Below are 22,974 nucleotides of genomic sequence, written 5' to 3' on the forward strand. Positions count from 1 at the left end.
TCAACAAGCTTCGTTCGTAAGAACTCAAGTTGAAAGAACGAATCTTAAGTTTTTTTATCCTGAATCCTACCAGCTTTTGCATGTATTGATTCCTCTATTGTGTAGGTCAATATGGAACTTGAAAAGAGAAAAGAAAATAGTTTCAAATGTTTTGTCTCTATCATCTAGAAATAAAATTAATCCTTTGGAACTCTTGTTCATTTAAAGAACAAAATAGTGTAATCTCTCCACTTTCTTGAGGATCATTTCGTATGGAACATTACTTAAAGAGACGTTGAATCTAGTGAAAGTCTAAGATTAGAACTTAGCCCTAGACTACCTTTGAAGCACTAAAAGGAAACGAGCTGAGGAGGCGGGGGGAGGGGAGTGTCCAAACTCAACGCGGGGGTACTTAGTTAATAATAAGATAGCACTGACCCGTAGAATTCACTCATTTGTATCAGTACGGAGCTAGTTTACCGATAAGGTCGCGGTCAGATTGCGATTAGCAAAGTAGTGTGTGTGTGTGTAGGCGGGACCCTGGGGAGTAGTTTGATCTTGGATCTGGACACAATGCCAAGTGGACCCTCTCCATGTCGTGGTCACTCGCCTGGTGTTTGTACGGACTAAATCCCGGCTTGACCGTTGGTGGTCTCTGTCCACGCTGAACTTTTTGTTTGTTTGGTCTCTCTGTTACTTTCTAGATTGATTTGAAGACTGGCGAACTAGGAGGAGATCCATTTCTTAAAGACGTTTGTTGTGTAGGGCTAGATGGTGTACTCTGATGAAAGAGGCGAGTACTATGTACAAGCCAGTGAAAAGAAGTCAAAAGAGAAAGTAGAGAAAGAGAAAAGAAATATGAAAGAGAAAGAAATATGAAAGAGAAAGAAATAATAAATACATGTCCATAAGAAAGTCGAAAAGAATTCATTTTTAAACATTTCTTTTTCTAAAACGTATCTATCGTGCTAACAGCGTGCGTGGTGTGCTCTAGTCCAATCTCTTTTGTGGACCAAAGGGGGGGGGGGGCTGTTTCCGTGCTGCCTTTAAGCCCTTGGTAAACAACTGTGCTCGGGTCGGGATTCGAACTCAAGCCCCCTTGTTAGGAAGCCAAGCCGCAGACAAGCCGTTTGGGCCTCCCAGCCACACATTCAATAAAATAGATCTACATTTCTACATTTCTTATTTGAAGTCACGACCAGAGAGTAGGAAACAAATTTGATACACAAGATCAAAGCATTTTCTGAAATACTCAAGAATTCATCAATGTGAGAGAGGGGGGGGGGGTCAAGGAACATACAAAGAGAAGAAAAAAAAAACATTCAGAAATACAGAAGACATAACTCATAGATAAACTGAAGCATACCAGTGGCGTCACGCAGGTAGTTTGGGTGAATGGCTGACTTACTTGCTCTTCCCAAATTTAACTTAATAAAAAGAAATTCTTATATTTTTGGTTTGTATTTACCAATCGCTTACAACAATTCTAAGCCCAATTCTCCGATAGAGAGAGGGGAGACTATCAATGGGTGAGTAAGGTTGGATAAGACAAAGTATACACTCGTCAGAGAAAAAGTTCAAAAAATGTCTACATCTCAGAGTGTTTGGCCACAACATCTTGTGACATTTAGGGCCCGCTCCAAACTAGACATGTACCTGTAGCTCAGACACTGTAGCCCCGTGGTCTCACGGGACTATGTTAGTGTAGGTGGGAGTGCCTGACACACCGCTCCCTCTCCTGGTGCATATCTCACCCGAACTCCACCTTTGCCACGCAAACACGGCCTTGCCCTCTCGTAAGCATCCAATTCCAAGGATAAGCTTTAGCGTAATGCGCATATCGTAAGATTGAAAAAAGCAATCAGCAAGACTCAGCAAGAATTCAGTTCGGCGACAGCATGTTTCCGGACTTAAACAGTGGCCTATACAAGTGATGTATGACAACAGAATCAAATAGTGCCCCATAGAAAGAAATACAAGTGCTGTCTGACAGCAAAATCATACTGTGCCCTATAGATACTGATACGAGTGCTGTCTGACACCAGAATCAAACAGTGCCCCATAGAAAGAAATATAAGAACTGTCTGACGGAATAGTCTTCAAAGTCGCAGATAATATTTTGTTGTTTATGTTCTGCAGTCTGTTCTTCGGAAGTTCTTTTGCAATCGGCCGTGCATACTGAGGGCATTTAGTGAGAAAGTCTAGATTTAACAATGTAACTCAAGGAGCGTCTCTTTTATTCAATCAAGAATGTTAATATTGAAAGACGCAAGTTCAATATATACGTATTGTAAAGTAAACATTTCCTCAAGACTGAATCGCATTTAAATAGTAAATCGTCTAAAATTATTTTAAACTATGTTTACAAATCCATACCCCGTTACAATGGACTATTATCTGGGGGAATCAAGAAAAGCATGTTATACTTTCTTCCTCGATCTTTTACGAGAATCGAATGACTTGTGACTAAAATCATCTCAACACTACCAGCTGGACCCCTAGACTACTAGCACCATTGAAATTTACATTCTTTTAAAATGTATTACATGATCAACGTGACAGAGAACGTGATCTTCTCAATATTGTCACATTCTAGCTTGTATATTGACGTGAACAATTTATAAAAAGACCATTCGGTGATTTGTTTTCTCCATAAAGTCCGCTCTAGAATTCGCCGTGCTTGCATTTAAATTGCATTCTTACGGAAATCTCACTGTAATCTCGTTCGCGTGATAATCTCGCCCCCAATTTCATCTTGTCTTTAGCTTCTTGTAGAATGCGTCACTAGATGATGTAAAACATAAGGATAAAAAGGGCATCTACGTGAATAAAATATATAGGTCAGTGTCAGTTGTCAAGAACGCCTCTACATTGACTAGTTTTAATGGGCGCAGCAATGGATGACCACGTCCAGCTCATCCAGTTTAATGATAAAGCTATTAATGTGAAAACCTTTGTTGCAAGTGTTCTGGAAGTTAATTAAAAATATATGTATCTGGTTTTAAAGTTATCTAAACTTGACATTTTCCTATTAAATATCGGCTTTATTTCAATTTTAATCTAATAAGTCATTAAGGAAACCTTGTGTTATGTCCGAGTTATTGTTTTCTTTTTAAAAATCACTTTTGCGTTAAATAAAAAAGGCTTTGTCGCTAAAGTAATTGACCAGGTTGAAGGATCTGCACAGACTCGCCTAAAGCACAGACTCGCCTAAAGCACAGACTCGCCTAAAGCACAGACTCGCATAAAGCACAGACTCGCATAAAGCACAGACTCGCCTAAAGCACAGACTCGCATAAAGCACAGACTCGCCTAAAGCACAAACTCGCCTAAAGCACAGACTCGCCTAAAGCACAGACTCGCCTAAAGCACAGACTCGCCTAAAGCACAAACTCGCCTAAAGCACAGACTCGCCTAAAGCACAGACTCGCCTAAAGCACAAACTCGCCTAAAGCACAGACTCGCATAAAGCACAGACTCGCATAAAGCACAGACTCGCATAAAGCACAGACACACATAAAGCACAGACTCGCATAAAGCACAGACTCGCCTAAAGCACAGACACACATAAAGCACAGACTCGCATAAAGCACAGACACACATAAAGCACAGACTCGCCTAAAGCACAGACACAGACACACATAAAGCACAGACACACATAAAGCACAGACACACATAAAGCACAGACACTATTTTTAACTTTGTCCATTCACCAGCAGACAAATTCCAAGAGCTTTGAGAAATAAATGGAGTTGTCTTAGGAACAGACTCGTTCAAAACCTTACGGCCTCAATGTGTGTACTTAAAGGTCACCTGGTTTTATCAACCTGTCTTCTAAGAGGTCACCAGGGTCCACATACCTGGATGGACTAATTTCACCTGACGTAGTCTCATCAAGTGGTCAGTGCCACGCGGAAAATTGAACTAACGAGCCAAAAGCAAGCGAAGGGAAGAACAGATTTTTTTCTTCTTTAAACTTGTTTGTTCAGATCTGATTGGAGTGTAGGGGCACATTATAGTACCGGCAACCTTTCTCTCAGCTTCATCGGTATAATCGAATTTTACTTTAGACACATCTTGAAGAAATAAAAAGCCCGTTAAAAAAACATAAATGACTATGTCAAAGTGTGCATATAGATAACACGTGAAATAGAGCATAGCAATACACAACCAATAGAAAGGTAAATGTTTTATACATGTATGCAGGTAACAATACAACTTAGAGACTTCTTCCGTCCTTTAAGGAGCCATCAGACAGGAAGTCAGCAGCAAAGTGAGAGGGAAACGATCCCAATTTCGGCAAACTGTTTAAGGGAAGTGGGAAACGTGTCAGCCCCCCCCCCACTCACCCGGAAAACAGGGGGGGGGGGGGTCAGACGCCTTGATGTATAGGTTTCACTGGTCTTTGATAAGAAGCCCCCCGAATAATCTTACAAATGTCATTCTGGTGGCCACAGAGAGAAGAATAAATCACGGACGACGAACTGGGGGCTTTGCACAGTGTGCATTCTTCGATTTTACATACATGAAACAAGAAGAGACGAAGGTCTCTTGAATAGTTTAGCAGAGAATTAGCCATTCTTTAAGCGGCCAGGACATATAATATTACACAAACATAGGTTTTGAATTTTAAAGTTGATTATTCACTAGGATACTATCACGATAATGTCACATCATTGTCGCACGAAAATGTTAAACTTATCATAGTAACATAACATAAGAAATTAAGAAATTATTATGTATTAGCCCGAAATAAATAAAGTAAATTAATTGCTGTGAATTTCTTCGCGTGAAACCGGAAACAAAATCTTTCCCAAATTTACTCTTCTTATTTTTAAACTACAATATCTTTTATCGCACCACCACATTTCACCGTATCGTTTTCCCTTCTTTTTCTACGTTACTGCATTTTTTTTAAAATTCTGAACGTAAGGCGCTGACAATGTTCTCATCAGTGTTTTGTCAGTGATCTAGTTTGAATAAAGTCCCAGGGTCTCAATGTTGCGGTGGTGCTCAAAAATTATAAACCGCATTGGGGAAAAAAATCGAAATGCAATGAGATTACTGAGTATCAAATATTTATTGCGAAAAACCACAATGATCAATGTGCTTGATGTGTTTAATGGAAGCTATTCGCTAAATGAAACAAAGAATAGAGCGAAAAAACATAAAAGCCAATTACTGTCATGGGAACTTCTAGTTTAGTGTAGTATGCAATCGACATTCTTAAGCCCTCCCATACCCTCCTACTAGTTAAAAGACTGTTGGAGTGTTTGAGGGTGTACTGCCTATGCTAGAGTATCACGTTCCCAATGGTGACACAGTTTGCACCTGTACCTGGGATCATGTATCCCACAAAGCTGCGGCTTACGTCCGCCCGTACAATGGCTTACCCAGAACCCGTTGATTTGTCTGTCAACGAATGGAGATGTTCTCTTGAAACACAGAAAGGGTTCTCAAACTGCGCCACAAGAGAAGTACTAACAGCACCCTAAATCTGTGTTCATACAAGGGGTACACACAGTACTTACACAATGCAAGATATATTTTAAGAATTTCTTTGACTTAAATTTTCAGAGTTTAGAAATATTAAGATTCAAACAATCTTGATTCCGGGGCCTCTCGCGAAACTGATTGAGACGCCCCTGAATAAAGAAGATGTTTAAATGAATATGTCAAACTATTACAATGCATTGACGAGTTGTTTTTTTTTTTTTTTGTTTCTTTGAAGAGATCTAATTTCTATAACTACAAACTGAAATAGTTTCAACAGCAGTTATTAAAAGGCGCTATTAACACGCCAAAGACATGCACCACACACATACGAGGCACACATTTAGAATGAAATCTATATTGAATGCTACATAATTGGAATAAGATGAAGTGGAAGATGTCACTAGACAGTTTTAAATGTTCGGGCTCGTACAAACATGGCCCCTAGAAGACACAAACAGACAAACAAAAAGACATCAAAACGAAATAAAAGACAAACAAACGGACAGATAACTAGACGGACAAATCACATCTAGGCTACATCTAGACTACATCTAGGCTACATCTAGTATTCACGCTGGTTAGAACACCGCCAGTGGGAAATGTTAGCTGTTGGATAACCCTACACTTCTAATGAGGATGCAAAAGATTTCTATAGACAGCCCGTCGTATGCAAAAGAGAGTGAGAAGAGAGAAGAAAAAGATGAGAGAAAGGGAGACAAAGAGAATAGATAAAGGATGCGAGAAAGAAAAGTAGAGGGAAAAAAAAGAAAAGTAGTTAAAAGAGAAAGAGAAGAAATAAAGAAGAAATGAAAAAGGGAATGAAGAAAGAAGCGAGAGGAGGCAAAGAGAGAACAGAGAGTGAATAGAAAAAAAAAGGGGAATCAGGGAGGATGAAAAAAAAAGAGTATATAGAAAAGAATTTTAAAAAAAGAAAAGAGAAGGACAGAGTTAAGATAGAGAGAAAGAAGCAGGAAAGAGGAAGAACGAAACAAGAGATTGAAAAGAGAGAAAGAAGAGAAAGACTGAAAAAGATCCTAGTTAGAGAAGAGAGACTGAAAAAGATCCTAGTTAGAGAAGAGAGACTGAAAAAGATCCTAGTTACAGAAGAGAGACTGAAAAAGATCCAAGTTACAGAAGAGAGACTGAAAAAGATCCTAGTTAGAGAAGAGAGACTGAAAAAGATCCTAGTCAGCAGACGACTGTCGTGTAGCTAGAGGCTCTATGAATCTAATCGTCCATGAGTGTGTTGTACCAGGCCAGTCTCGAGCGGCATTGAATAAACCACGTGACTTTCCCAAAAGTAATGAACCTGGAAGAAATATTAAGACCGGAACAAAAGGGAGGATTGGGCTATTCCTCGCTCGAACCACTGCTAAGCACAAAGAAAACTATCCGCACTCGCTTTCAAAGGTGAAAGCTCTCCAGTCTTCTTATGTCGTACATGTCAGAGGCCTACGTGAAAGGAAGAAATAGGGGGGAGGGGGGCTCCAATGATATTTAGCGCATCAATAATTTGAGGCGCAAGGGAGATAACATATCCTACAGTGTCAGAAGAGGTTACATACCTTTTAAGAGCAGTGAGGAGGGGGGGGGGACTAAATACCAAGTAGATCTAAGTCTTGAAAGTCACATGTTTCTGCATGGGTCTCCGCCTTACTTCCCACCGCCCCATCCCCCGGTCCCGGCTCGTCCTTAAGAGACATCTTTCATCGCTAGCGTTCCGTGGACGTCCAATTGAAATAGTCATCAGAGGACAACAATCCTTTGAATGTTGTGTCGAGTCCCTGCTTATATCCAGGAGGTGATACAAATAGCTACACAAACCATTTTCCCCCCTTCAATTCATCTCTCTTCATTAAAAAAAAAGTATTATCACAACCCTGCCCGCCCCTTCTCTTCATGCTCTATATACTCGATGTGACAAATCTTCGACCTAGATTTCATTTGCAATGTTTCAAAAAAACAAAATTAAAGAAAAAAGTAATAAAAATTTTAAAATTTAGATTGAGCCATTGGGGGGTTGGCGGAACATATCCAACGGACTACGCAAACAATCTTTTTTACATTTATATTCATGCCACTTTTCATCTAGATTGGTCAAACGGTGCTGGTTTCTGTAAATAATATACATATCTAAGGAAAGACACCTAACAGTTGGCTTTGTATATTAGATGCGACAAAGCAACACACTGAGACAGTTAAGAGCGGAATATATTAATTAGCTTTCAAGTGGGTACACTACACCTCTCATTTGGGCAAGCGGACACCTGCGATAGAAAAGTGATAAGTAAAACAATTTTTTTGAAAAGTCAGGTTGTTCTTAATAATTGAATTTGTTAAGTAGAAATAAGCTGTGTCCGTCTCTGGGTCTTTTCTTTAAAACCAACATCGAGAGCGTAGAAAGCAGGGGAAAGATCTGCCTGGTTATGGGTTGTGTGGTCATGTTAGAGTTTTGTGGTCATGAGGCATGAGCTGTGTGGCTATGAGGTATGTGGTTGACAAAGGTCTGACTACAATTTATATTTAGACTCAATCTCGTTTATATACAAGCAATAGTTGTTTTATGGCCAGCCACGTTTTAAATGTGGGGAGAACAAAATGCATACAAATTGACATAGAAAGAAATATATAATAACCTATAATCTATATCAAACAACAGAAGTGGGGAAGAGATGCAGGGAAGTAACTTATGACACATTTTTTAAAAAAATGAACGAACATATTTCGTTTAGAATTGTATTGCATGACACTTTAGGTGGTCATGAGAAAAGTTCGAATCCTTCAATAGAGAAGCTGTGTACGAAACATTATGGTGCTTCCTAATCTTTCAGACATGATCTGGATTTGTTTCCGTTTTGCTATATTTACTTGAAATAATACATTGTTTGATATAACATTTCCACTCTAGAATACTAATAGAAAATTAGTTCTTAAAAGTCTAATTTAATTAACTAGATTTAATTTTGAAAATACATCAAAACACAACACAATAATTTGAGTATTTGCTTTTGTAAAAAATTTTAAAAATTAGAAGAACAACGTAAATAAAAACAAAATAAAGAGATCGCATCACAAACCAAGAGATTAGAGACAGAGTTACTACAGCGATTGGACCCCAATGATGACCTGCTAACGTTTGTAGAAAAGAAACGCAAACTAAAACTCATTGGCCATATTACAAGGTCTTCGGGGCTCGCAAAGACCTTCCTTCAGGGAACTGTACCAGGAAAAATAACAAGAGGCAGACAGAGAGAGAGTGATGGGAAGACAACTTAAAAGAATGGACTGGCATTGAAAGAGATTCTATTCAAGACAAAAGACAGAGGGATGGGAAAGATGGTCGACAAATCTTATGTGGCGCTCCAACTAAGGGATAGGCGAAGGTGAAGGTGAACAAAAAAATAGGAACTCTGTATTCTGTGTAATCTTTCAACCATACACAAGAACGCACTTGGTGTAACGTCTGGTCGAGGAAACGAATGAGCTTGTAATCGTCTGCTCAATAAAAATGTAAAACCCAACAGAAACATCTCCACTAGTGTTTGATATCACTTTGTTTTCATCTCCACTTCCCCCCCCCCCATTAACATATACACACACATAGAAAATACATGTACTGAGTACTGACATATATACACACACATAGAAAATACATGTACTGAGTACTGACAAATATACACACTAATAATTCGGATCTTCTTCACTTGGTCAGGTCAGACTGAGTGAAAATAGTTGTCATTATAGTCAACGTTAGATAAACACAATATTTGTTTCTTAGTTTTAGACAAAGGGAGTGCTACTTTTGATAGCTATCTAAGTTTATCTAGGTTTAAAACCATCTCCGTGGCTTGTTTTTATTTTAATCAAACACCAGGATCAAATGAACAATACACGGAAACTATTTACAGCCCCGGGGAGAAAGTTATTTCCATAACTTATGAAAGATTTCTTGAAAACAGAAATTGTATAGCCCTTACAGTTTTACATCAAAAGTAGATTTCATCATAGAATACCTTCCAACGTACGTAGATCTAGTATTTTTCTGGACAAAACAAAACTTTTAATGTGAATAGATAAGAGCTCGTTTAGCCTGTCTATGAAATGATGGTAAGATGAATGTTTGCTAATGGCTTGCAAGTTCAGACAATACTAAATGTGCCAAAAGTTTTAAAAATCAACTAGTTGAAGTAGAGTGGGTTACTTGACTAAACTCGTCTTCCAATCAAATCCTTCCCAGACACACATCTTCCAATCACTTCCTTCCCACACACATGTCTTTCAAATACTTCCTTCCCACACACACGTCTTTCAACCACTTCCTTCACACACACACATCTTCCAATCACTTCCTTCCCACACACACGTCTTTCAAATACTTCCTTCCCACACACACGTCTTTCAACCACTTCCTTCCCACACACACGTCTTTCAACCACTTCCTTCCAACACACACGTCTTTCAACCACTTCCTTCCCACACACACGTCTTTCAACCACTTCCTTCCAACACACACGTCTTTCAACCACTTCCTTCCCACACACACATCTTCCAATCACTTCCTTCCCACACACACGTCTTTCAAATACTTCCTTCCCACACACACACGTCTTTCAACCACTTCCTTCCCACACACACGTCTTTCAACCACTTCCTTCCAACACACACGTCTTTCAACCACTTCCTTCCAACACACACGTCTTTCAACCACTTCCTTCCCACACACACGTCTTCCAATCAAATCCTTCCCACACACACATCTTCCAATCACTTCCTTCCCACACACACGTCTTTCAAATACTTCATTCCCACACACACGTTTTTCAACCACTTTCTTCCCACACACACGTCTTTCAACCACTTCCTTCCCACACACACGTCTTTCAACCACTTCCTTCCAATACATGCACGTCTTCCAATTACAATCTTCCAACCACATTTTCCCACAAAAATATCTCATACACGTACACTTCTTTCCACAACGCTTGAACTACTCCCACACACACACACACACACGTACATTGCTAGTTCTACTAACCTCAGTGTAACTTTGGTGTTTTTTTTTTTTTCCACAAACTGTCTTTGTAACTTTGTTATAGTCTAGCAGCTAAATTAAAGAAATGTCCTTAATTTTTTTACTGTAGATGTGTATTAGAACAGGTGTCTCCATTAGTTTGTTCAGGAAATGCATCTATTTCAACTTGATAAGAGGGGGAGAGAGAGAGAGAACGAGAGAGATAGAGGAACGACTGAGAGTCACACATAGACTGGAAGAAAGAGAAGCAGTGAGACTTAGGCAAAGGAGGAGGGAAGGGGTCGCATTCAACAGGAGGATCATTTCACATTTAGCATCTTTTTTTTTTACAATTCAATGTTTTACACTATCACACACACACACACAGCTACAGACATGGGAAGACCCTCACTCACGCACACATTCAAAGCAGCACACTGCCACCGTTTCTTGTCTGTTTACAAACAGTGCAGTCAACTTGTTTAGAATCGAAAAGAAAAATATTTAACTCCAGGTGAAAAAGAACAAATGGAATAATCTCCATCTCGCCTTCCTGTCACCACCACTTCATCGTCCCTTCTCCACCATGAAGTTAAACAAGGTTTTCTTAGTTATCTTCTCTCTCTCTCTCTCTCTCTCTCTCTCTCTCTTCCTTCTATAGTATATGTAACCTATTTTTTTTAATGTTTGAGAAATTAACACACTTTCTCTCTCGCTCTCTCTCTCTCTATCTCTCTTTGTCTCTCCCCTCTAGCTCTGTATCTTTTTTTCTCTTTCTCTTTCTCTCTTCGTCTCTCTTTCTCTCTTCGTCTCTCTATTCATCTCTCTGTTTTCGTCTCTCTCTCTCTTTCTATATATATATATATATAGAGAGAGAGAGAGAGATACTTGAATTTGGTGTTTATATATATATAAAGAGAGAGAGATAGAGAGAGAGAGAGAGCGAAATCATAGATAAACTATAAAAAAGAAAACAACTAGAATGAACTCGAAGACAAGCCTTATATATATATATATAGACATACTTGAATTTGGTGTTTATCTCTCTCTGAAGTCTAAACTCAGGCCTACCCGTATTATCACAATCATAGAAACATCAATTTCTGCTCATTTTATAGCAAAAATAAATCTAATATGTACATTTTCTTTTTTCTTCATTTAAAATAGGAAATAATAGCATTTAATTAGGTAATTCATAAGCTGGGCTCCAGAGACCTCTTAACAGCTAGAATCAGGCTCTGTCGGCGCCTAAGAAACACTTTGTGAATAATTTTTACGAAGAACCTCTTATGACCTACAATTACAATTTTCATTAACACAGGGCGCCAATGATCTCCCCCTGAACCACTGACGCCTTGTCTCTCCATGTCCTGGTAGTCGAAATGATTCAGAAATCAAAAATTGTCACGGGGCAATCATTTCTTTCTGTTGTTTCTACCTTTGATTGTGACAAATGACAATTGAATGTGGTAGTCACAACTAAAAAGATAGAACACGAGAGGAAGGAGGGGCAGAGGGAGGGAGAGTTATGTCAGTATTCGGTGCAACTAATTTTAACATGAGCCTTTAAGAATAGCTGTAAGTAGATTTAGCAATGTGATCTGAGAGATACGCGAATGAACGACCGATTCCCTCCGGCCCTCGTAAGCCCACTCGAATAATGTTGGATTGAATTTTTTAAAATGTACGTCACGGGTAGATCTAGGCGTTTCCTGGTCTTTTTAACAATGTATAAAAATGTGTCAAGAAAGAAAGAAATAGATCACAGATGACAGACCTATAAGAGATCTATATATTGAGGTCAAGGCTTATGGTTGTCAGTCAAACGATTTCAACAATTAGAAATGAAACGTTTTAAAATGATTGTTATTGGGGGGGGGGGGGGGGGGGGTTGTTCAGATATAGACTATTAACAAAATAAAGAACTAGATGTCTAGATCTAAATCTACACTGTTAAAACTACTGTTAAAATGATTAACATAATAAAAGTTATCCCTTGATCTTTGTTTGATCCGTGCCACAAACAAGACAAATAAAAGCGAAGGCAAACTCTAATCATTTTCTTATTAAAAATTTCGATTTAAATCTAGATCTAACAATTAGAAGCGAGGCTGAGCCGTCTACCATAGCAAGATTTTCTCCGGAAGTTAAAAAACAAAACAACAACAAAAGACTGAGTGCAGAAAATGTACAACTTATTTTGTATGTAAGGAGACAGGACACAATGTACAACTTATTTGTATGTAAGGAGACAGGACACAGTGAATCAATATTTCAAAGACATCTCTCTCACGTACACATCTGACAATAGACACAAAACAAACGTTGATACTTACACTTACATTTTTTTTTCACATTTTATTTAAAATGTGCGATTCCCCCTTTCCTAACCACAACAAGAGACACCCCCCACACACGCACACACACCACACACACACTCGCTCATTTTAGCATCATGTGGTAATTTGAGTAGACTCATGAAATAGAAAACAATAAATCGGGGTATCCTCCCCCAAACAATACCTCCCCCCTTGCCCCTCACCTACTCTCCACTCTTTCGTGACAGCACACGACTCTACCCTGCTGTCTTTAAGGCCTATTAAATCAAAAAACTCTAAATCATACTGCCATGGTCACCTAAAAACGAAGGAATGATGCAGCGTCAAAGACCAGAGCCGGCTCTAGCAGTGTGAAATGTAATACATTTATGGGACCCTTTTTTTGGAGTTTGTCGGCTTAATCCAGCAACAGACATTTTAAACCCCACACCAAGGCGGGGTGCATTCAAACGTCACGTGGTTAAGGATTACTGGGGAACACGGACATCAAGTATGCTGTTAGTTTGTGTGAACAAACAGTTGTTAGTGTTTCAACTTTATATATATATATGCATAGCGTATCCATCAATACGATATAGAATCATAAAAATGAATATTCATAACAAGTTGCAAATATTACCTAAAATATGTGCAGCTCATTATAACTTCTATTAATGTTTATTGTAGAGATTTGGTCATTGTTTGGTCATTGTTTGGTCATTGTTGCATTTAGGATTTGTTTCTTTCCACACCCAAACATTGGTCTTAATGATTTATTACTTTATAATCAATCTGAACATAAAAACTCTTTTAATTGAACAAAAATCTTCTAGAGCTCATAATTATAATATGTTCAGATTCCAAGGCAAACGAACCCGGACAAAACAAGTCAATTGTAAAAAGCTGTTTTGAGTTTTAAAAAAAAAGAGCACAAAGTTGGCCAACTTCTTGTAGCGGCTGCGCCGATCTCAGAACAGACATTAATCCAATTGGTTTAGTTTGTAAGTAAATCATTCTATCCATTTTCGAGTTGCTGCGTTGTGTAACTACGGGTTGGGTTCAAAGCTTAGGCACGTTAGCCAAAGCTAAAAGAAAATGTAAATGGTGTTTGAAAACTATTTGTTTTAATTAAAATGTAATACGGAAACCCCCCCTCCCCCCAAATGAGGTGTGTAGAGTGGCTTGTGTTGGCTTTGCTGTACTCACCAATACATTTACAGTTGCTGGATCTTTTCTCTATACTCCTGACATTGACAGCTTCAGTTTTCTGTGAAGAGACAACAAAAATATGGTAGAAAATATTTCGATAATATGCCAAGTAAGTAGGCAAGTAAGTGCAGTATTGCGATATCTCTCTGGACGTTTCTTTCTAGTTTGGTAGTGTCTTTCTAGTTTGGTAGTGTCTTTAAAGCTTACGAGTTTCTTTAAAATGTATGTACAAATTTTTTAGAAATTTAGTAATCTCTAATGTGTATGTGAGTCTCTTTAAATCTGGTAGCGCCTTTGCACTTTTGTCAGTTTCGTTATATATTTATAGTTTCTTTAAGGTATGATAGGTTTGTTATGTATACTGTGATCTGATTGTCTATAGTTGTTTCAGTACATTATATCCGTTTCTTGAAATTTTGATAGTTTCCTAAGTTTCTTTGTTGTTTTTTTTATACTGTTAGTTAATCTAATGTTTCCTTTTTTTTTTTTTTTTTTGTTGTTGTTATATTTCCATATTAATTTTAAATCAAAACAACTAGTTTTAAAACATCTAAAAAAAAAACGTTCGACTATTGTCGGTCAAAGTTTAGACATTTATTCCTTCAACTGTTCCATTTGCTCAAGATTGAAAGGAAGATTGTCTCCCTTGTTTTCTTTGGAATAATTAGGTTCCTTCAATTTGGCAGGACAGAATAGAACAGTGTGTATACTGACCTAGATAACAGATCACAAAGATGAAGCTGTGCGATGGGCATAAACGTAAGATAACTCATAGGTCAGTGAAATGAATCACGGAGCTTACAGTGTGTGTGTGTGTGTGTTTTGTCCCCAGGGGGGAGGGAAATTAGGAAAGAAAAGATTATTTTAAAATTCATTAAGAGAATATTCAAACGTAATTAGGCTATGTATTTAGTGTCATGATGTCAACATCTTAAAACTGGCAATGAATACATTTAAAATGACAAACTCGGCCTTGTACAAGCCAATGTGAAAGTGTCATTAACAAGTTTGTTGGCAGAGAAATGACAGTCATCATTACCTTCACAGAGATACTCAGAATGTTACAAATACAAATAATAATAATAATAATAAGTCCGAAAGAGCATTGAATTAAAGACTTAAAATAGCAAGTTACAATGGAACGCGTGTACAAACGTTGTCGAAACAATAATAACAGAATACATCAACGAAGTAGCCAAACAGTCATGTTGTTGATAATAATAGTTTGTAGATAAGTGGGGAAAAATTACAAACAAAACTTGCGTTTATGTACGACAAAAGTAGTTATAAATGGCTAAATGACACCTAGTTTTTTGTTTATAGTTATAAATGGCTAAATGACACCTAGTTTTTTGTTTATAGTTATAAATGACTAAATGACACCTAGTTTTTTGTTTATAGTTATAAATGGCTAAATGACACCTAGTTTTTTGTTTATAGTTATAAATGGCTAAATGACACCTAGTTTTTGTTTATAGTTATAAATGGCTAAATGACACCTAGTTTTTTGTTTATAGTTATAAATGGCTAAATGACACCTAGTTTTTTGTTTATAGTTATAAATGACTAAATGACACCTAGTTTTTTGTTTATAGTTATAAATGGCTAAATGACACCTAGTTTTTTGTTTATAGTTATAAATGGCTAAATGACACCTAGTTTTTTGTTTATAGTTATAAATGACTAAATGACACCTAGTTTTTGTTTCTATTTATAAATGACTAAATGACACCTAGTTTTTTGTTTATATTTATAACTGACTAAATGACACCTAGTTTTTTGTTTATATTTATAACTGACTAAATGACACCTAGTTTTTTGTTTATATTTATAACTGACTAAATGACACCTAGTTTTTGTTTCTATTTATAAATGACTAAATGACACCTAGTTTTTTGTTTATATTTATAACTGACTAAATGACACCTAGTTTTTGTTTCTATTTATAAATGACTAAATGACACCTAGTTTTTTGTTTATATTTATAACTGACTAAATGACACCTAGTTTTTGTTTCTATTTATAAATGACTAAATGACACCTAGTTTTTTGTTTATATTTATAACTGACTAAATGACACCTAGTTTTTGTTTCTATTTATAAATGACTAAATGACACCTAGTTTTTGTTTCTATTTATAAATGACTAAATGACACCTAGTTTTTTGTTTATATTTATAACTGACTAAATGACACCTAGTTTTTGTTTCTATTTATAAATGACTAAATGACACCTAGTTTTTGTTTCTATTTATAAATGACTAAATGACACCTAGTTTTTTGTTTATATTTATAACTGACTAAATGACACCTAGTTTTTGTTTCTATTTATAAATGACTAAATGACACCTAGTTTTTGTTTCTATTTATAAATGACTAAATGACACCTAGTTTTTGTTTCTATTTATAAATGGCTAAATGACACCTAGTTTTTTGTTTATATTTATAACTGACTAAATGACACCTAGTTTTTTGTTTATATTTATAACTGACTAAATGACACCTAGTTTTTGTTTCTATTTATAAATGACTAAATGACACCTAGTTTTTGTTTATATTTATAAATGACTAAATGACACCTAGTTTTTTGTTTATATTTATAACTGGCTAAATGACACCTAGTTTTTGTTTATATTTATAAATGACTAAATGACACCTAGTTTTTGTTTCTATTTATAAATGACTAAATGACACCTAGTTTTTGTTTATATTTATAAATGACTAAATGACACCTAGTTTTTTGTTTATATTTATAACTGGCTAAATGACACCTAGTTTTTGTTTATATTTATAAATGGCTAAATGACACCTAGTTTTTGTTTCTATTTATAAATGACTAAATGACACCTAGTTTTTTGTTTATATTTATAACTGGCTAAATGACACCTAGTTTTTTGTTTATATTTATAAATGACTAAATGACACCTAGTTTTTTGTTTTTGTTTTGCATGCTAACAAGTTCCTGTAGAGATAATTATTTGAACATGTGCAGTGTAGCTGCTAACTTAATGTGACCGAGATGGCCCGCTGCTCCATTGTCTCCCTAAAGTGGGTTGTCGCTACAAGATACAAGTTTTAACAAGAGCCCACGACATCACTATACATAAGGGAGAACACGGAAAAAGGGGGGGGGGAGCAGTGGTTAACAAACGACTAATTAGAGCAGCAGGTAAGGGTCAAGGTTGAGTCACTTTTATTCTGGTATAATTTTCTGTTGCTAGAAAGTCATAGAATGAATGATATGTTAAGGTCAAACTGTTCCAAATATGACCTGACAAATTAGCATAAAGAAATGAAATTTTGGTTTCGTTTCAATGAGCTTCGAATGTAAGGACGGGGAGACTACTGGCAATAACAACCTCTCTACCACGATATCATTATGACAACAAAAACAATATTTTCATCCTTATAGCATGTTTTTAAATAATACAAGTTCCATTCAGATATAATCCTGTTTAATGAAAGTATATTTACAAAGCACAGTATACATTATAGAGATGCATTCAAGGCGAGGATAGATTGGACTCTGTTACACTTTGGAGGTAGGCCTATTGCATTGGCCAAGCGTGACAATCAAATACGACTGTTACATTGGTTTTGAGAGTCTATATTTTCCTTTCACTTATATTTGATGTCAAATTTCTAAGTGTATGCCGGAGGTCCTGGTATAGGTCAAGAAAAAACAGAGCACATTCAATTCAATGATGTCATTGTGTAGAAATCTTGAAAAAAAAACAGAACAAGCAATAAAACATGCTGTAATTGTAATGGAAATCTACTCATCATGAAGACAGAATGAACATTAAAACTTATGGACTTAATTTCATTTACGAATCTTTTTTTTAAATTGAAAATAATAGAATGATGTTTTGTTAGGAACACGTGACTAATTGTGCAAAGTTTCAACTTGATCCGAGAAGTGGGAGAAGTACTATGTTCCGAATAGGTACCAGACAAACAGAAAGCAAATAGACAAACAGACTGAGTTGATAGAGGCAGTGGCGTAGCTAGGGTGGGGGGGGGAGGAGGAGGGGGAGAATTTGAAAATCCTCCTATGCTCCCACTTCAGGGGGTACCCACAAATTAGTGTTTTTTACATAAAAAAATTAATATTACGCAAAATGCAGGGGCCCCCAAAGAGGTTAAGTCCCCCGGGCCCCCAACCGATGGAAAAATCCTAGCTAGGCTTTGGATATAGGCTTTGTAATTAAAAAAATGTTCTTTTTTTTTTTTTTTAATTATCGCCCCTTCCTTTATTTACTGTGTAGAAACTCGAAGCTACTAAGAAAAGAGTAAAAAATAAATACACTTCCTGTTTTCATTTCTGTGATATCCTTGACACGTCCACCACGTGACGAAGATTTTATACGAAGCTTCAATTAATGCAAATATACATTTCTTTTCATGGAAATTGGTAGATGTAGATCTCCACATAACATGTTAATCAAGATGGATTTTCTATTGAAGAACTTAACACATGGGGGTCATTATAACCAATAATTTCTAAATACGATGCGTTATACTATAATATACTATTATACTGTCCATATTTCTTAAATAGAGACTATGTATTAGCTAAAGTTAAATAACATAATGAAAAGACGAAATGGAGAATTGACAATAAGTTTAGTCAATGACGATATGCTAATAATTTTTGTTCAACAATGTATTCAACTGTGTCTTATGTGTAGAACCCCAACCATCATAAGAATACCAAGTATGCTATGGTATAAGGTTAGACTAGACTGAATAGGAATCAAGGGGTTAATCTACGTCAGATACAAATCATTCTAGAGCTTCCGACTCGTTCCCGTCACTTGAACACGTTGAACACGATTTTAAATTCCTACGCAATGGGACTTCTTTCACTACCGTCTGTTTCACATAAAGTAGTGCGCTAAGATTAAATCTGGATTTTGTAAAATTTATTTTGTGTTACGCAGCTGGTTCTAAGGTCTATGGCATGTTTTGAACTTTAAACTTTAATCTCACCTCTTTCCCTCTCCCCCCCCCTCTCTCTCTCTCTCTCTCTCTCTCTCCGACTTTTTAACATTCATTCATGATATCTCCCCTACCCACCTGGTTGCACTTGATTTTTTTTTTTGCAAGTTGCTTTTAGTTTTCTTAAAATGGTTGTCAAAATTGTGTTAATGTTAATCCAGTATCAGGTGTCATCCTTGTGTCTGTTCCGGCCTCTCGATAGTCTGACTTGATATGGAGTGCTGATAATGTCACTTATCTTTACAATGTTGCATTTTTTTGTTCTCTTATACAACATTTTCTTTTTTATCTTTTTTTATTCCGACATTTTGCGTTTGGCTTCACAGTCATAAAACATATTCTTTAATAAACCCAGCGTTAGCGGTTCTAAATCTGGAGTATGTGTACCTCTGGGAGACCTGTTTAGTTGTGATCGAATGTAATTACTGTAACATAGTCTTTAATAAACCTAGCATTAGCGTTTCTCAATCTGGAGTATGTGTACCTCTGGTAAACCTGTTTAGGTGTGATCGAATGTAATTACTGAATTAACGATAAACAAATGCTAACAGTACAATTATTAAAAAAAAAAGAACTAATATTCATTCTCTCGCCTTGCCACGGATTGAGATTCTTTAGAAGGAAATAGCTCAGTTAACATTGACGGATGACTTAATGTGGAGGGTCTACACCAGTAACGCTCTTTGAAAAGTAACGAGAATCTTCCTTGGTATATTCATGGTCAGTTGTCAGTTTTCATTGTCACCTCTCCAGCCAAAACAACACGAGGGTATATTGCTAGCTAAGAAAAAAAAAAGTTAAGTTCCCCTTTCAGACCTTGTGATCTATAGGGCAGATGATGTAAAGGTCAACTATTTCTGTGGACTACGGTTAACGAGGGTGTCATGTAGCCAGCACAACGACCAACCAGCACAAAATTAAAAATCCCATACTTCACCAGGATTCGAACCCGGGACCCCAAGCGCATTTTTGCTTAGCCACCGCGCCTCGCTAGTTAAGAAAAAGTTTTCATACTTTTTTTTCCATGTTATGAGATAGTGCTATACAATGTATATCAAAATTGTGGATATTTTCACGTTTATCAATAAATAGTGTATTTGGTCTATTGAAATCTACTGTCTTGTCTGTCAATATGGTCGATCCGAATTATCATTATTATTATAGCGTGATAAAACATAGCCAAGGCCTTTTCACTAACATTAAACGAGGACAGTTTTCTTAGTAACCGTAATCTTTGCTGCCCTTTTTTTGCTGATATAATCAGTATTTGCAGTAAAATTTAGTTTATTGTCTAGGATAGTACCAAGGTGTAATGCACAAAATTGTAAGACAAATTTCCTTACGGATAATAAAGATTATTATTATTATGTTAGAAATGAACAAGTAGTCATTCTCTGGCACTGCCAGGGTCGAGTTTCGCTAAAGAGAAACAAAATTCATCGTAGTCCCTTTATTATTATTATTATTATTATTATTATTATAGAGCATGCTGAATGCGCTTTGATTCAATCTCTGTTGGTGGAGGAGTCGGGCTGGGGTGGGGGGGGGGGGTCTGGCTATAAAAGTAAAAAAAAGATTAACCTACTATTGAAGCTAGGATTCACAGTTTTACAAAGCTTATATTAACTAGTTCCGCCTGTCTGTCTGGAAGGATTCTTTTATACTTTTTTTCTTCTATTCTAAGATCAAGTTAAAACTTTGAAAATCATTTATTGGCGATGACAACACTTGAATCAATAAAAAAAAAGTAACCAATTAATTATTTGTAATTGATTAATTTTATTTAATGTAGAAAAAGGGAAAATATTGCAATACTGAGAAAATGACAGTAATGGAGCGGTTTTTTTCTTTATATAAGTTTTGTTGTTAGTTTTTTTAAAGTATTTTTTATAGCTCGTTTCGTAAGTTCAACAATGAAGGCTGATGATCATAGTGCTGTGTATACAATGCCTTAGTAAACAAACATTGCATCGACTAAATTCGTATATGTCATAGCCACAACAGCTAAAAGATTTTATTCATGAGGCTATAGATCTAAATGTGGTGGCAAAGCGTATGTTTTTTTTCTCCTCATGACATTAGAACGCAATCTATCATTTGTATGTCCCAGGAATGTAATCACTACTGGACAGAGAGTGATGCCATCGGTAGGTCATAACTCACGGAGTATGACGTGTGTACTCACGAGGAGGTATGGGGAGTGAAATGTCAAGACGTCAGGTGTGTGAGTGTGCGCGTGCGTGTGTGAGCTGCTCACGCCTAGGTGTGAGGCGATGTGCAAGTTTATAAACAGAGCGCGCTGTAATGACAAAACGACAAGATCCAAATCAAATATCACGAGAACATCAATGATAAGTGAGGGCGTGTGTGAGGGCGTGTGTGTGTGAATGTGTGTGGGTGTTTTGTTTTCTCTAAACACTGCAATGAGTGTACGGGCACGCGCAGTCTAAACATCATCATTAACCTTTAAACACCTGTTTGTTATTATCTTCCCTGTTATTAAACAAAGGGACAGACAAAATATGTAGACTTAAATCAAAACACAGTAACAGGCGGGGGAAAAAATGAATAGACAAGCAGACGGGATCTAAAATAATCTAAATAACTTTTTAAAAACAGAGAGAGAGAGAGAGAAAGAAAAATGTCTCTGCGTTATTTTTTTTTTTTTTATATTTTTTTTTTTTAAGTTTCAGTTTTAAAATTGTCTGTCCCGACTCGAGCCATAACGCACTGAGCAAGCTGCAAGAATGACAAAATGAGCTTTAAAAAAATTTTAAAAAAAAAAAATCAAATCCTTAAAACATGAAATACTATCATTGATTATTTTAATATTTTATAGTTTATACACATACATACATTTTTAATGTAATAATGTATTGTGATTGTCGTAGAAAAATACAGGCACTATTATGAATGAATGTAAATGTAAAGGTTCTGGATGACGTCACCAATGTGGTATCGCCACAAAAAGATTACAATGTAGGTTACATTCTAATTTCTCTTTCGACTTCTTGCGATAATTTCTATTTATAATTTGCATGGCACTTTACATCTTATAATATGTATTATTTCTATATTATAATATGTATTATTTCTATCGTATATGTATTATTTCTATCTTATAATGTGTATTATTTCTATCATCATCGTTGGACAGTTCATGCGAATAGAATTCGTATCAGATCTTTTGAAATGTTTATAAAACTTTTGGTAGAGAGAATTTATTTTTGATCAATCAAGATTACATTGAGCTAAAGTCTAGGTAGTTTGAATGACTAATCATCATGAACAAATGATTAGTGTAATAAAGAATAAAAAGGTGATACCCATAGACTAAATATAGGTCAGTGATCTATTTGGACATCACAGATTAAAGTAGCATATTAAATGATTAACTGATATGGCTGACCCACAATCAAATGTTACAAAGGGTTTAGGTCATGAACACGCCATCGTATTTCCAATACCGATAAATCAATTTGATGACCCAATATCCAATTGAATGCCGGAGATTCTTGTAGTGGTGAGAAACCAAAAGAACTCGAAATAAAATATTTAAGCTTCGGCCTATGTGCTTCGGCCTATGTACTTCGCCAATGTGCTTCGGCCTATGTACTTCGCCCTATGTGCTTCGGCCTATGTACTTCGCCCTATGTACTTCGGCCTATGTACTTCGCCAATGTACTTCGGCCTATGTACTTCGGCCTATGTGCTTCGCCCTATGTACTTCGGCCTATGTACTTCGCCCTATGTGCTTCGGCCTATGTACTTCGCCCTATGTGCTTCGGCCTATGTACTTCGCCCTATGTACTTCGGCCTATGTACTTCGCCAATGTACTTCGCCCTATGTACTTCGGCCTATGTGCTTCGGACTGTCATCACGATGGTCCCGAGTTCTTCGAACGACTCCCTGTGGTCATCCCACGTGGTCATCTCCTGCTGTCATTCCCCGCTGTCATCC

The 22,974-nt window shown here is 36.6% G+C and overlaps 1 protein-coding gene across 18 annotated transcripts in view; it reads right to left on the reverse strand.

The window, feature by feature from the left end:
- The window catches only part of LOC106055108 (collagen alpha-1(XXIII) chain-like), a 178,040-nt gene that overhangs the window by 138,227 nt on the left and 16,839 nt on the right, over positions 1 to 22,974 (reverse strand). For all 18 annotated transcript variants that reach the window (XM_056021308.1, XM_056021302.1, XM_056021312.1 and 15 more), the window contains exon 3: positions 14,011 to 14,071. In XM_056021308.1, the coding sequence (XP_055877283.1) occupies positions 14,011 to 14,071 (61 nt within the window). The remainder of the gene's footprint in view (positions 1 to 14,010; positions 14,072 to 22,974) is intronic.

This window comes from Biomphalaria glabrata, chromosome 2 (genome assembly GCF_947242115.1).
Source record: "Biomphalaria glabrata chromosome 2, xgBioGlab47.1, whole genome shotgun sequence".
Classification (NCBI taxonomy): Eukaryota; Metazoa; Mollusca; class Gastropoda; family Planorbidae; genus Biomphalaria; species Biomphalaria glabrata.